The 14,406-nt window shown below is 42.9% G+C and overlaps 1 protein-coding gene across 1 annotated transcript; it reads left to right on the top strand.

Moving 5' to 3' along the window:
- The first annotated feature begins 93 nt into the window (after window positions 1-93).
- On the top strand, window positions 94-11,371 carry b4galt3 (UDP-Gal:betaGlcNAc beta 1,4- galactosyltransferase, polypeptide 3). The gene is made up of 7 exons (XM_086115794.1): window positions 94-393; window positions 1,864-2,343; window positions 3,614-3,849; window positions 4,440-4,630; window positions 6,491-6,613; window positions 7,699-7,803; window positions 8,529-11,371. The coding sequence occupies exons 2-7, from the start codon at window positions 2,061-2,063 to the stop codon at window positions 8,878-8,880; spliced, it is 1,290 nt and encodes a 429-aa protein (XP_085971920.1). The 5' UTR covers window positions 94-393; window positions 1,864-2,060; the 3' UTR covers window positions 8,881-11,371.
- Window positions 11,372-14,406: the final 3,035 nt, after the last annotated feature.

The raw sequence follows: 14,406 nt of genomic DNA, 5'->3' as shown, positions 1-14,406 counted from the left end.
CTCACCAGTTGCCGTGAATACAAGCGACTAACAGGGCGTGCGAATAAGGGGCAGGTGGGTTTCAAAAAAGGCGCTCGTTGACTACGCGCTGATGGAGCCGACGTCGCAGCGCACAGCGCACTCGCTCGTGTTTACAGTGCGCTGACGTGCGTCGCAATCCCACCATGCTTTTGCATTTCAACTCGTCTGCAGCCCTTCGATTCCGCCCCCAGATGAGCGAGTAACGGCGAAGCAAGACGGAGAGGAAGAGGAGGAGGAGGAGCGAGCAACAGTTTGGAAACAAACTGGATCTTTTGCTCCATCGCCTCTTTGAGGAGGCTGGCTGCGGCCTGTGGGTTGTCGGCGGAAGCCTCGGGCTGGATTGGAAATGTCGCAGCGGCGACGTGCTAGCTGGTGAGTCGGCAGTAGGCAGCAGAGATTGTAAACACAGCAGAATTCGGAGCTGGCGTGCGGCCAACGAGTCAATTCAAACACGTTCGCTCGGACCTGCTGTTGTTGTTGGGGGTGATTGCCTTGCAACAACGACGATGATGATGGGCTAATCATCTGGAGCACAGATGCTACTGCCTTATTTACTTGCATCTCATCGCTCCATTTCACAGCTGCGTTGTGAAGGTTGAAATTTTAAAAACCAACAGTGAGTAGCGCCATAAACGCAGGCGTACCAAGCTTGCTCTTGCGGGCAATTGTGCAGACTGAAAAGAGAGCTGTGACGTTGGAGTCATTTGATCTGCAGGCATCATGCAGCGCCACTTGCTCCACAGATGCACGGAAATGTCACATCGCTGAATCAGGACAGAAACATGACATTTATTTCAGGTTGCGTGTCAGTTCCCCGGGTTAAGTTACATTTGCAGCAGACACTTTTGTAGCTATCGTGCAAGACTGCATATCGATGCCTTTCAGAGCGAAGGGGAGAATGCTTCCTGTCACAGAGTGGCTAGAATGAGACCTGCAAGGATCAGCAGCAATACTCCCAGTAAAGTAACTAACTAGAGTAGCACTCGGTGGAGCAGGTGCACAGACAACAAAAGAGAATGGGCTACTTTTGGCGGGGTTATCATTTTGTTTTTTTGTTGAAGAGTAGTTAGTATTTATTTCGTTTTAACTTTTGTGTATTAATTCAGTTCTTGTAATGACTTTTTTAAAGCAAATTTGTAATTTTTTTTAATTAGTTAGATTTTTTTGGTGCGTATTTAAGTATGTGTGATTAAGTTAACTACAATCCTCAGACAACTGTTTGACATTCCCCTACTGTAAATAGGTGTAGGATTACGAAAATAAATACATTTAAAATGAACCTTGAAAGCTCCATCCGTCCAACCAGTTCGAATCCGCTTATCCTCACGAAGGTCGTCGGCGTGCTGGAGCCAATCGCAGGGCACACGTAGACGAACAACCATTCGCTCACTCACTATCACACCTAGGGACAATTGAGAGTGTTCCATGAGCCTGCCATGCATGTTTTTGGAATGTGGGAGGAAACTGGAGTACCTGGATAAATCCTATGTAGCCACAGATAGAACATGCAAACTCCACACAGGAAGGCCCGGCCGGAATTGAACCCTGCTTCTCTGCACTGTGAGGCGGAAGTGCTAACCGGTGGCCCACTGTGCCGCCCTCCTTGAAAGCTCGTGTATGATCATAATTGACAATCTCTCACAGTATACAAACAGTACAATGTCAAGCTTTCTTCCAATGAGAGTGTCTCTTTTCCTTGTCTTCTGCATCGAACCCTGTTCCCTGTAATTACTTTGTATTTTGGCAGATAAAAAGGTACTTTTCAACTTTCATATATCTACTTCTCGGTCCAAATTCCGCTCCTCACCTGACATCACTGTCATCTTGCTTGTATTTTCTTAGTGAGACTGGGAGGTGATGGCAGTCCAGACTGAGCTTCACCAATACGACCATCTGTCCCTGACGATGCGCGGCCTCCTCGCGCACGCCTGAACCTTCAACCTTTGTTGTCCCTCCATCCCCTCCTCTTCCTCTCCTTGCCTCCGCCTTCCCCCATAACTGCACCCATCTCTCCGTGTGTACGATCAGCATACTTGATTATGGCATGCTGCGGCCACTCTCTGGGCTCCCCGTGCACGCTGGCCTTGCTGGTGGGCTTCCAATTTGCCTTTGTGCTCTACTTCTCCCTGGGGGGCTTCAGAGGCTTGGTGTCCGTCCTGGTGCACACCACAGAGCAAGAGTTTGACTACTCGCGACCCCACGACGTCTACACCAACCTCAGTCATCTGAGAGCACCGCCTCCCCCACCTCGGAACGCTGGCACTGGAGCTCCCACGACAGGACCACCACTGGCAACCTGCCAGATTGTGTCTCCTCTGTTGGGTGAGGGAGCAAATATATGAAAGATACAATGGTTCCTTGAGATGCAAGTGACTCGACCTTTTTTTTTTTTTTTTTGGAGATACACCCAGTCAGTTAGCCTGTTTTTTTGCTTTGAGTTGCGAGCGCAGACTTGAGAGATGAGCGCTTTATGGTGACAGGTGACTCAACTCACTGAACATTTCATCAAAGATTAGGCTTCAAGCTGTTTATTCCCACACTTCGCTGAGGTTTACTATCAAGCAAAACAGCATGAAAAAAGAATTGCACATTGAGAATCGAAAGCAATCACCAAGTCTTGGCTACCTGAATGCTAACAACAACAAAAAAAGGCAAAATCCACAGGCACACAAGCTAGCAGTTGTGCATTTTTTTGTGGCAGTGCTGTTACCCTTTACCTCTTCCAATGCCCGACATTCTCAAAAAAGAAAACCTTGAGTGTCAGCTGTAAAGTAAAAATGGGTTGGTTTCACCCAAACCACCCACCCAAAAAAAAAACCAAAAAAAACAAAAAACAAAACAGAAGGCAAGCTATTTGTGAAAAGATATAGTTTAAGCACAACTTTGACTTTGATGCTAATCATTTTTAACACTTTGATCAATCACAAGCTCCTTGCAATGGTCGCTGTTTTTTAACGGTCAACCCTGATTTATGAGTTTACATATTGTTGTGAAACACGATGAGCTCATTCAAAAGGGAGCCAATGCTACCATCTGATGAGAATTCTTCTTAGTATTTTCTTTAACTTTCACAGCTAAATGATCAAACCAGATTTGGCCAAGACTTTTCTCCGCCCATTCCCATTAAAACTAAATTTATATGAGGGAAATTGACGTTGAAGGCGCTCCTTGTTAGGACTCTCGTCGACTGCATTTCAAGTCAACGGCGCGTGAAGAGTTAATCATCAGCTATATGAATACAAACGGTGCTGCAACCCATGCAAACGGGCCATAAAAGAATACTCGCAGGTACACAGCATGTGTTCTTTATCTGCTGCAACTAATGACGAATATTACTATCATACATGGAACCCGGGATGAGGAGCTGAGCCTTCATTTCAGTATATCAGTATGTTTGTCTTCTACTGTCCCCGGTTGGCCATGGTGCATCCACCAGAATGAGCAGCACAATTGAAGCAATGGAGAAAGATGATTTGTGATACAAGTGGTCAAGAAACGAATGTCACTGATATCTCAAGGCACCACTGCCGTCTGATTCGACATAGTGGAAAGGATTTTATGTCATATGGAAAAACATTTCCTTTCCCCACAGTTGGGCCCGTGTCTGTCCATCTTTCCTCGCCTCTGACTTTGGAGGAAATCAGAACGAAAAACCCCTTGGTGTTGCCCGGTGGACGCTACCGTCCACCGGACTGTGAGCCTCGGCACCACACTGCCATCGTGGTACCGTACCGGAACCGACAGACACACCTTCTTGCTCTCCTCTACCACCTTCATCCTTTCCTGCAAAGGCAACAGATCCACTACAGCATCTACATCGTGCAACAGGTCAGGAGAAGGATTCAACTGATGATAATTGTTCATTTCAAGTAATGTCATCAATGTTCCTCATTTGGGTCACCATTAATGGTTGTGAAGCGCCAGATGCAAATACTCAGTATGTTTTTGCGCACAATAAGAGTAACTTTTTTTTCTCTCAAAGCGATCTATTTTGTTTGTCAGCAAAAACAGCATTTTGCATTTTACAGCACAATCATTTGCTTGTTTTTAATAAGGTGTTGTGTTCTGTTCTCTGATAGGGAAGATTCCAAATTCTAAAAATCGCATCAATTTATTTCATCAATAACTTCATTATTATTGCACAGTTTTTCATGTGCGCACCTTGAATGTAACTTGAGTCTAACCGCTCCAGCCGATCCCACGCTAAGGTGACGATCTGTTGGACGCGCATTTATAAATGTTTGGCTATAAAAAGAAAGCTGACATCAAAGGCAACTCCTGCAGTCACCTGCCGTGTGTCCTGCACACATTAAAAGGAGAAGCTCGGTCTTGTTGTTGTGACGTGTCTTGCCGGTGCTTCTTCAAATGTTCGCCCTTCAAAACTTGTCCTCATGCTAGCGTGTTTATATGTCTTGCAGTGGGGGAACGGTACCTTCAACCGAGCCAAGCTGCTGAATGTTGGCGTGCGGGAAGCTCTCCGAGATGAAGACTGGAACTGCATCTTCCTCCATGATGTTGATCTCCTGCCCGAGAACGACCACAATACCTACACTTGCCACAAACAGTTTCCCACACACCTGTCCGTGGCCATGGACAAGTTCAAATACAGGTAAAATGCCCACCATGAGAATTTGCAGAAAGTCAACGTCAAGTAGTTACCGTATGAGACTCCGAGGGTCGTTCATTCCTTCTCCCTTTGGTACAATTCCCACAAAGGCATCCATATGGCAGACCTGGCCAAAGTACGGCTCACGTCTGGCCTGTCCACAGTGCACTCGCAATTTTCTCGAAGTCACAAATAAAAATGAGCATGACTTTTTTTTTTTTTTTTTTTGTGCTGCTTTTATTTTGTTGTGCACGCATGCAGACGTTACAAGCGAGCAAGAGTTATGACTTGTGTATCTGCAGTGTTGCCAACACGGTGACATTTTTTCTAAATTTGGTGGCATTTTTTGTCCTGACCGCACTTTTTTTTTTCACTTCTGCTTGATTGATTGATTTAAGATTCCAAATTATGAATGCCTGATGAGCTAACAAGTTCAAAATATCAGCACATTTAAAAGTAAACCTGATGGCCACTTTGTAGACATGATTTCGTATAATGTTCAGTTGTGCATCTATGGAATTTTAATGGCTGCTTTTAATTTTGTTGACATTTTTGATTTCTTAGTTATAATAATATGGAGTGTAGCTAATCAAGTAACAGTTTATGAAACAAGATAATTTAATGCTTTATGTAAATACATTAATATGGAACACAGTTTTGGTTGCCGTGTTTGCATGTCCCTCCACAATCTTTCCAGTTTCTCCTGTGTCGTCTTTAGAAAATGCATTGCCCAGCCCTGTCATAGGGCTAGTTCGGGGGTCGGCAACACGCGGCTCTCGAGCCGCATTCGGCTCTTTAGCGCCCCACAGTGGCTCCTTAGAGCTTTTTCAAAAATGTTTGAAAATGGAAAAAGATGGGAGGGAAATATATTTTTTTGTTTTAATATGGTTTCTGTCAGAGGACAAACATGACACAAACATTATTAACGTTTTCCAATGCTGTAAAAATGTGTCGAATAAATATTAAATGTCAACATTTCATCAACGAATATTTGCGTCATAGCCTGCGACACACGTTTCTATTACCAGGGCAAGATGTCAGTCAGGGGGCTGTTGTAAAAAAAAAAAAAACAACAACAAAAACCCAGCTGCCTTTCATGTAGCATTCACCGAGGGTACTTGCTAAGAATGGGAATCTGGGTGTCCAAGAGAAGCATTTTTAAACGGTACAGGTGAGCTACAATAGTTAGCACGCTGCGAAAGTGCGTCCCGTGCCTCGTTCATCTTAGCGGCCGTTATGGCTGTTGCTGGCATGCGTGTGCGGTAACGGGTCGATCGCAGGAGGTTGGTTGTTCGAAAAGTAGATCTTCCGTCAAAAAAGTTTGGGCACCCGTCCTCTACAGGATGAACTGCAGGGGGAAAAAAACCCTTTTAATCATGAATGCTCATTGTGTATTTGTAGCCAACTTAGTCATGTTGATAGCAGGCTAATATAGCTCATTTAGATACATACAGCATGTGTTGCCTTCATTATAAGGCTTTTTATATTTTGTGGCTCCAGACATATTTGTTTTTTGTTTATTTTGGTCCAATATGGCTCTTTCAACATTTTGGGTTGCCGACCCCTGGGCTAGTTAATGGACTCCCAGGTAATGCTTGTATCATTTCGGTGGCTGAAAAAACATAACAAGACAGTATTTCTAAGATGTCTCTCTGAGCAAAACACACCAGCGACAACCTACTATGCCCCTAAAATTAGAAATAAAAAATAAATGAATACAATTGAAATGTTTCAAAGTAATCCATCAAAATTCAGGCAATGTCTTCTAGTTCCAGTTTACTAGATAAAGTTCTGTCCGAATTTTATTTCTGTGCTCTGAGATGTTCTAATCAACATCTTATGTTTGCTGTTTGACCCTCACAGGCTACCATACCCACAGTATTTCGGTGGGGTTTCTGCTGTGACTCCGGACCAGTACATGAAGATGAACGGCTTCCCCAACCAGTATTGGGGCTGGGGGGGAGAGGATGATGACATCGCAGCAAGGTAAAACGTGTGGTCGACTCATCATGATCATCTTTGGCTTTTGTCACTCATCATTTTATACGTTCGCTCCCGCGCGTTTCTTTGTTTTCACTTTTCATTCTTTGTGAGCTAACAGCATCACTCATCTTCACATCACCTGCCGCTCATGTGGCTTTGCTGTGTGTCTCAGTGAGCGCAGTGAGTATGTTTGCATGGAAAAGTTCGTCGGGTGGGGATTCTCCCTTTGCCGCTTCCCTTCCACTACTTCCTGTTAGAAGACACACTTGAATGCATCACATGCAGTCACATCCAAACGCGTAGTGGTCGCCAGGCAAGTGCAGCCAAGAGTCAGCTGCCAAATAATGACATGTTTCTAGGCACAAGGAAAAGCAGAAAAGTATTCACAGGGAACTTGACGAAACAGATTAAGCTACCATCTTGACGGATCTGCACTGGTAACAAACGGCTTGAAACATTTGTTGTGCTGCAATAGTGTTTTTTTTCCTCATCTCATTTGTTGCAACTACTGGAAACCTATTATCCCTACCTCGATGATCAAACATACATAATAACTAATAAAAGCACCAAGACTGAATGACAGTAGGCTACAAATCAATCGAGAACAAAACAAATCACAGGCGGTAGAATATGAGGGCAGCCGGAGACAAAATCTGCCATTGTCCAAAAATGCAGATATTTAACATTCATGTGGGACTACAAAACGCTTGCAAACATTTGGATATGAAACAAGCTGCAATAAAATTAATATTGCTGTCTCTATTTGCGCATCTTTGACATGAGTTAGATTATTTTGAGTAGCATACGAACCACACTGAAAGAGAATTCAACGGAGCTCTTGATGAGATTGCAATTTGGCCATGATGCGAAGGAAAAAAACAACTAATCATGAACAGGAATCGGAGTTCATGTTCGCTGCCCATCTGCCTTTCCCAGAGAAATATAGAAAGCTGTCAGAAAGGTGCACTTAGCAGTCGTGTCATCAATGGTAGTGATAGCAGTCAGTGTTTTATTTTGAATCTTGTTGACTGATTTTCCTTGAATGTTAATGTTCTGCTCTTTTTCACGATTGTCTGCTGCTCAACCAGAGTGCGTCTGTCTGGCATGAAAATCGTGCGCCCCCCAGTGGCCGTCGGTCATTACAAAATGATCAAGCATCGAGGAGACCGAGGGAATGAGCAAAATCCACACAGGTACGGACTGCAACCGTCGGCTCAGTATCCGCATAAAGTGCTTTTTGCGTCCTCGTCAGAGTCACTCGGTCATCATGAAAACGGAGCAAGGTCGTAGACAAACAATTGCACACACATCCGTACCATAAGAAGTCTCTCATTATGTGTGTATTTGATATTATTTTATAATTGTTTAAATTGGATGTGCATGATAAAACATGAATATAACAGCCAACAAAATCGTTTTCTCCATTCCAACAGACACTTTTTTTGTCATTTAAAAGAATGCATTGATGTTTTCAGTAACATAACCAACCTTTTTGTCTTTCTTAAATGGAATAAATATTTATACATTCATAATTTTTATTACAGTTGGATGTTGTCAATCTCAAAAAAAGTCCACGATGTCAAAATGAAATATCAGCTGAAATCTACCAGAAAGTCAAACTATTTTTGTTAAACGGTAACATTCAGCTTGCAAACTGAATCATGTTGCTAAGTGATGAGCTGCTGTCTCCCATGACATGTAATTTTTAATACACGCATGCACACACATGAGCGCGCGCACACACACACACACACATGAATATGAAGCTCAGAGGGAAATTTCTTCTTCTTTGGGTGAAATGGGGGCACGTCTCAAAGGTAGCTAATAGTGATATTGGCTCAGTTATGTTCTAACCCTCACAATTATTTTTACGCACGCATAATGCCATTTGTATGTCAAACGGATTTGAACATTCTAGATTTGACCTCCTGAAAAGGACCAGACTCAACTGGCGCTCTGACGGCCTCAACTCTCTGACGTACGAGCTCCTCTCCAAAGAACAGGAACCTCTCTACACTAACCTCACTGTCAACATCGGAGAAGAGCTCCATCACCCTCAGGGGAAAACGGCGACCGCTCTGCATCCACGTAGCGCCTCTAAGACCGGAGCCCTGGATCATCAGGAAACCAAATTGTCAGAGAGCAAAGCAGCTGTTTTAGTAAATGTCACTGTGACAAGACCTGATGGCATAAAGACAGAAGCTTCTCAGACAAAGGCAGCTAATGAGATGACACAGGCGAAAACAAATGTGAATGCTTCTCATCTGTAGCACCAAATGGCTTTTCTTCACTTTTTATTTTTTTGTGGGAATGCTTGTAGGACTTGATGGGTGAGCCTGGGCTTTCTAGAACTAGACTGGGCCGAACAAGTCAAATCTCCCGCAAGTGAATAACCCAGCTGCTAACCCGCAACTTCATCTGGTGTGCTGTGAAAAAACAAACAAAAAAAAAACGCGTGCCTTCTCTTTTAAAGCGCTTTTCTAAACTCGTACCGAGCAGAGATTCATCTGATCTCTCCTGCCTTGTGGCAAACGTTCGAAAGCAAGGGAGGGTGCGATTTCAAAGACAACATGTTTGCTCCAGGGTTGCTGTTTTCTATAAGTGTGCATCAAGGTCACTATAGATTATATTTATATAGAGAAATCTCTTTATTTGTTTACCAGTTTATATTTTTTGTTGGGTGCCTCTCTCTTTGAGTTTTAGTTTCTAGACAATCAAACCACATAGGGGAACAGATCGTTTATTCTACGACTCGGCATATATTAGCTATCATGGCTGTCAGATAATCATACACTGGGCATGATGCTGTATTTGTTCGTGATACTACTAGAGGAATGCTTCTTGATATTGTGGTGTTTGTTCTCTTTCCCACGTATAAAAAACAAAACAAAAAAACTTGCAGATATTTAAAGCGCATCATTCACGATGTCTATAGTGTCCGAATGTGGTTCCCTATCAAAAGTGGCTACAGTGACACTTAAAGACAGTGTATTTACTCAGATTGAAAGCATCTTCACAGAGGTTATCTATGTACATGTTAGATAACCAGCAGCATGAAATTGTGTCGATGAGTTTTTTCATTCATTCAAACGGACGAAATGGGAATTGGAAAAGACATTGAGAACATTTCTAAGGAAGATTTTACTGTATTCGGACTACAGATTTTTTTTTTAAACTCAGCCATTTTGAATGTAACTTCGAAGTTTGACAGGAGGAGAAGGGTACTTTGTGTGCGTGTGCACGCGAGTGTGCGCGCGCGGGAGAGAGAGAGGGCGGGGCGTGCCGGTTGCATCGTTTGCTGCTTTGCCTAACGGTGATTCGTTGAAAGACATTATTTCAAATATGATGCTTTTATTCATGGTCTGCAATTATCGCAGTAGAGATACCAATTTGAATGTATCGAATGATTGTTTATCAGTCGCTCGTGAGCTAAATGGTCCGTTTAATCGTAGACTATATGTCGGTCTCTCATTGTGCCTAAACTCGCATTATCCGAAGCGTGCCGATGGCTTTTTAATCAGATCTCAAGTGGCGCGCTGCCGAGTGGAGCCCAGCGATGAATGAAAGTGCGCCGTGTGTGACATGAATGTCAAGCATAAATGTTCACCATTCACGGAATTCAGCCAATCAAACATGCGCGTTGCTCCGCGTGGAGGTTTTCCACAATTGCATCGCTTGAGAGAGCCTCTCAGTTTAAAGCTATACACCTTTATTCACCATTCTGGCTGACTTAAAGAAAACAAGAGACATCGGAGAAGTATTCATGAACGTAGTTTGATAAAAGGAATATGTTTATTGAGAAGTATCCCTTTTAGAAACAGAGGTCGTTTACATTACTTGACTTGTCTTGACTATTTACGTCCGTATGTAAAACATTTGTCATTTTGTCAGCCTTGAGCAACATAATAACCATCTAGTCGTTCAAAAATGCATTATTATATTATGCTATGTAATGTCAACCGTGCTATTCACAAGTTTTGAATTTATTGTCCTCAAATTTTATGAAGCGTGAAGTCCATATCATGTAGCTCACCGGCTCTAATATTAAAGCGTGCACTGTCTAATAAAATGTATCGATGGACATTGGGATTGAGGCTTTGGTTTGACATTACATTTATTTTGGTGGTTAGTTTGCATAGAGTGCAACTGCACTGCATAATTCGGAGGACTCTCCATTTGTTCAGCTGCCTGTACAAAATATCAGAAATGAGTGAGTTCTGCTTTGCTGCAGATTATGTGTAGTACATATATTCATAACAACACTGGTAAACAGCAATTTTTGATCAGAGATGGTGTTATGTGTCCATAAATGTATTGCACATGCTGATTTTGAACTTGTCTTTCCTTTTTTTTCCTAACACACCAAGTTTGACTGAGAAAAGTTTATGCAATATCGAACTAAACATCCATTGTAATTTACATCTATATCACAGGAAAAAAAATCCCACCTGTTGCTGCACCTAACCCTTAATTCATAAATATCACAATATTACATATCAGTATTTTATTGTTATTGTTCATATGAAAGGCTTCTTTCTGTGCTAGAGAAAATAATTAGGTCAGTTTTGGAATCAGCCCCAAAAAATTATCTAGAAAAGTTTACCTGCATCGCTGATCAAAAGATGTACTGTACTAAAAAAAAATGTCTGACAGTGATGTGACAGTCTCACCACAGCATTTGTAAAAGCAGATTCTTTTGTACAGCTGTACAACTTAGTGACACTGCCAATTGGAGCAAATAAAGACTAATTCTATTCTGAAGTGTGTGCCGTGAATTTGTGCAAGCCTGCGTCACAGGACCAGTTGGCCACAGTGGAAAGCAATGTCTCTTTCCCTTGCTGTGTTTTGAACTTCGCAAATTCATTCACACTCATGGCATTATTGTTGTTGCACATGTGCTGTAAGCACACTCAGAATGCGCTGAACCTCCCACGCCATCCGAGTGCGAATGTTGATGACAACTGGTCAGTGGAAGATTGAACACATTGCTGTGAAACGGCACAAACCTGTTACATCACCATGAGCATGAGTGTTCTGCGTGGGTATGAAGAGCGGGATTAAAAAAGTTGGACATGAGCTCATACCTATAAATAGACATGCAGTGACCCCCCTCGGCCTTTTACGTTCGATCTGTTTCATAATCGCAAATTCTGTATGACTCACTGTGACAGGGCCAAACACAAACTCGGATGAACAAAAGTAGACGCTAGGTGCCTCAAAAAATACATCTAGTCACAGCCACTGCGTGGAAATGAACTTATTGAAAACACAACGTCACACCAAATCTATGCATTTCCACATTACCGATGGGGGTCGGGGAACATCGTCGTTCCACCTGGATGTTCTCAAGCGTGCTGTCAGTCTGCGCTGACAGCGGTGATGGTCTACTCTGCACTTTCCCTGCAGCAGACTGACACACTGGCCTGTTGAAGTGATTGCGGCAGGCTGAGACAGCCTGTAGTCACTTCCTGTTAGTGTGACAATACACAGATGATCCATATTGGCCCCTTGCGACACCCCAGCCTCCTTGCACACTAAGTTGTGGAGCCTTAATGTCTTTCTTTGACACACTTGATATTGTAGTTTCCTCAAGGAAGGACCATGACGTTGATAATTAAGGTTTGCGGGGATGTTATTGATGTTTTTATGTCACTAAATGTGAATCAAACGGACTTGAAATTGTCACATGAGTAAAGAGGAGAATCTGCTGACTTTTGAATATGACCTAGTCAGGCCAGGAACCTCACAGCACAGGGTGATCTCTCAAGTCAAGTCAGCACCACGAATGATTAAATTGCTTGACTACCAAATTGTATATGCTCCCATTGTGTCATCAAGATTCCCAATCAGCATTTTTGGGTGTTATGATTTATGGCATTTTTCTTTACTTGCTTTTGTTGATGTCGCATCGAACTGTGTTAACTGACAATTTTTTCTGAAGTGTCCCTGAGCCCAAGTAAGTATCTATTCCAAAGGATGAATGATGCCGTTTTTTTTTCATGCTGTTCCTCCTGAGGGATCAAAAGTCACAGGTATTTCATGTTGGTTTTCATCTTTACGTGCAGAGATCTCTCCAGATTGTCAGAATCTTTTGATGATATTGTGGACCATGGATGATAATGTTCGGAAATGAGGAATATTGTCCTTAAACTGTTTGACTATTTTCACACGCAGAGAGAGTTGTCCTATCCTTGCTTGTGATCAACTGAGCCTTTCGGAAGCAATCGCAACACTCACTTGTTTCCAATTATCTATTTCACCTGCGCAACATTTAAAACAGGTGTTTTGAGTGGGTATCGCTTGGAGTCTGTTGAGCATTTCTCAACGTAGCCAGTCTTTTGTTTCCCCAGTCCCCACTTTTTTTGGAACAGACAACAGGCATCAGATTCAAAATGAGAGACTACCCCCCCCCCCACCCCCAACCAACGGCCAAAAAGTGTGATAAATCTGTTTGCATATTAAATAGCTTGTGTTTGAGGCTGAAAAAAAGGGAAATCATTGTATTCTGTTTGAATATACGTTTTACACGATGTCCCAGATTCATTGGAATTGAGCGTTGTGTAACAGCTTCAACTCGTCTTCATCTGGGAATTTTTTCCACAAAATATGAGATGTGCTTCAGAAAATCTTTGACCATTCATCTACACTCACATTTGTGAGGCCACCCAATTCCATGTTCTAAACTTCGTGCTAGATTGGAAGCTGTTAATGCTGTACAGGGTGCAATGAGGTCATATCTGGCAAACCTGATGGATTCAGAATGAGATGTCACACAAGGAAGTCAAAGCAGGTAAGAGAATACGCTTAGCAAGATATTTTATGTACTGAATTGACCTTGATGATTTGGGATTTTTTTTTTCATTGTTTGGGGGTGGCCAACTGCTTAGTACATCGGCCTCACAGTGCAGAGGTGCAGGGTTCAATTCCGGCTTCGGCCTTCCTGTGTAGAATTTGCATGTTCTCCCCGTGCCTGCGTGGGTTTCCTCAGGGCACTCCTGTTTCCTCGCTCATTCCAAAAACATGCAGGACAGGTTAATAGAACACTCAAAATAGTCCTTAGGTGTAATTGTGAGCAGAAATGGTTGTCTGTCTATGTGTGCTCTGTGATTGGCTGGCGACCAGTTCAGGGTGGACTACTACCTAAAGACAGCTGGGATGGGATCCAGCATGCCTGCGACCCTCGTGAGCATAAACGGGTAAAAAAAAATGGATGGATGGATGGATTGTTTTGGTTTCATCCACACAGATTTGCAAAAAGTGTGGCTGCAGAAGACCAACCGGAAATACCGTACGTTCTGACCTTTGACCATCTCATCCATCCATCTTGTGACAGTTATCACTAAAAATGTATGAATGTTCTTCCTTCCGCGATGAGAAATGTAACATGAAAGTGTGAGGAAATTTATTTTGGAAAAGAGAAGTCAAGTCCCACTCCGTCACTTTATTTCTCAGATGATCCTGTTGAACATATCTGAATGCTGCATCTCCAAAACATATCTTTTTTTTTCTCCAAATGATAAACGAGAAAGCAAGGCTCTTGTGAGCGCAAAACGACAGACGGCATCAGTGTGACTCACTTGCCATGCATCGATGAGAAAATCTCCCACAATAGTCGGTCAAAATATTTTGTTATATAAGCACTCTTGATATTCCGCTCATTGCTTATGGAAATGCGCGCTGTGAGAAGGCGATCTTTGTCAAACTCATGGCAGATGAACACTCATGGCGGAAACTGAAACAGTGGTCAGGGTCACCGACGGTCAGACCTTTTCCTCCTGTCTCGTCCCACTGCTGCT

Source organism: Hippocampus guttulatus, chromosome 1 (assembly GCF_054856545.1).
Source record: "Hippocampus guttulatus isolate MCC_2025c chromosome 1, RoL_Hgut_1.0, whole genome shotgun sequence".
In the NCBI taxonomy this organism is placed as follows: Eukaryota; Metazoa; Chordata; class Actinopteri; order Syngnathiformes; family Syngnathidae; genus Hippocampus; species Hippocampus guttulatus.
Note: the sequence above shows the minus strand (reverse complement) of the source record. Positions and strands in the feature narration are given on the sequence as shown.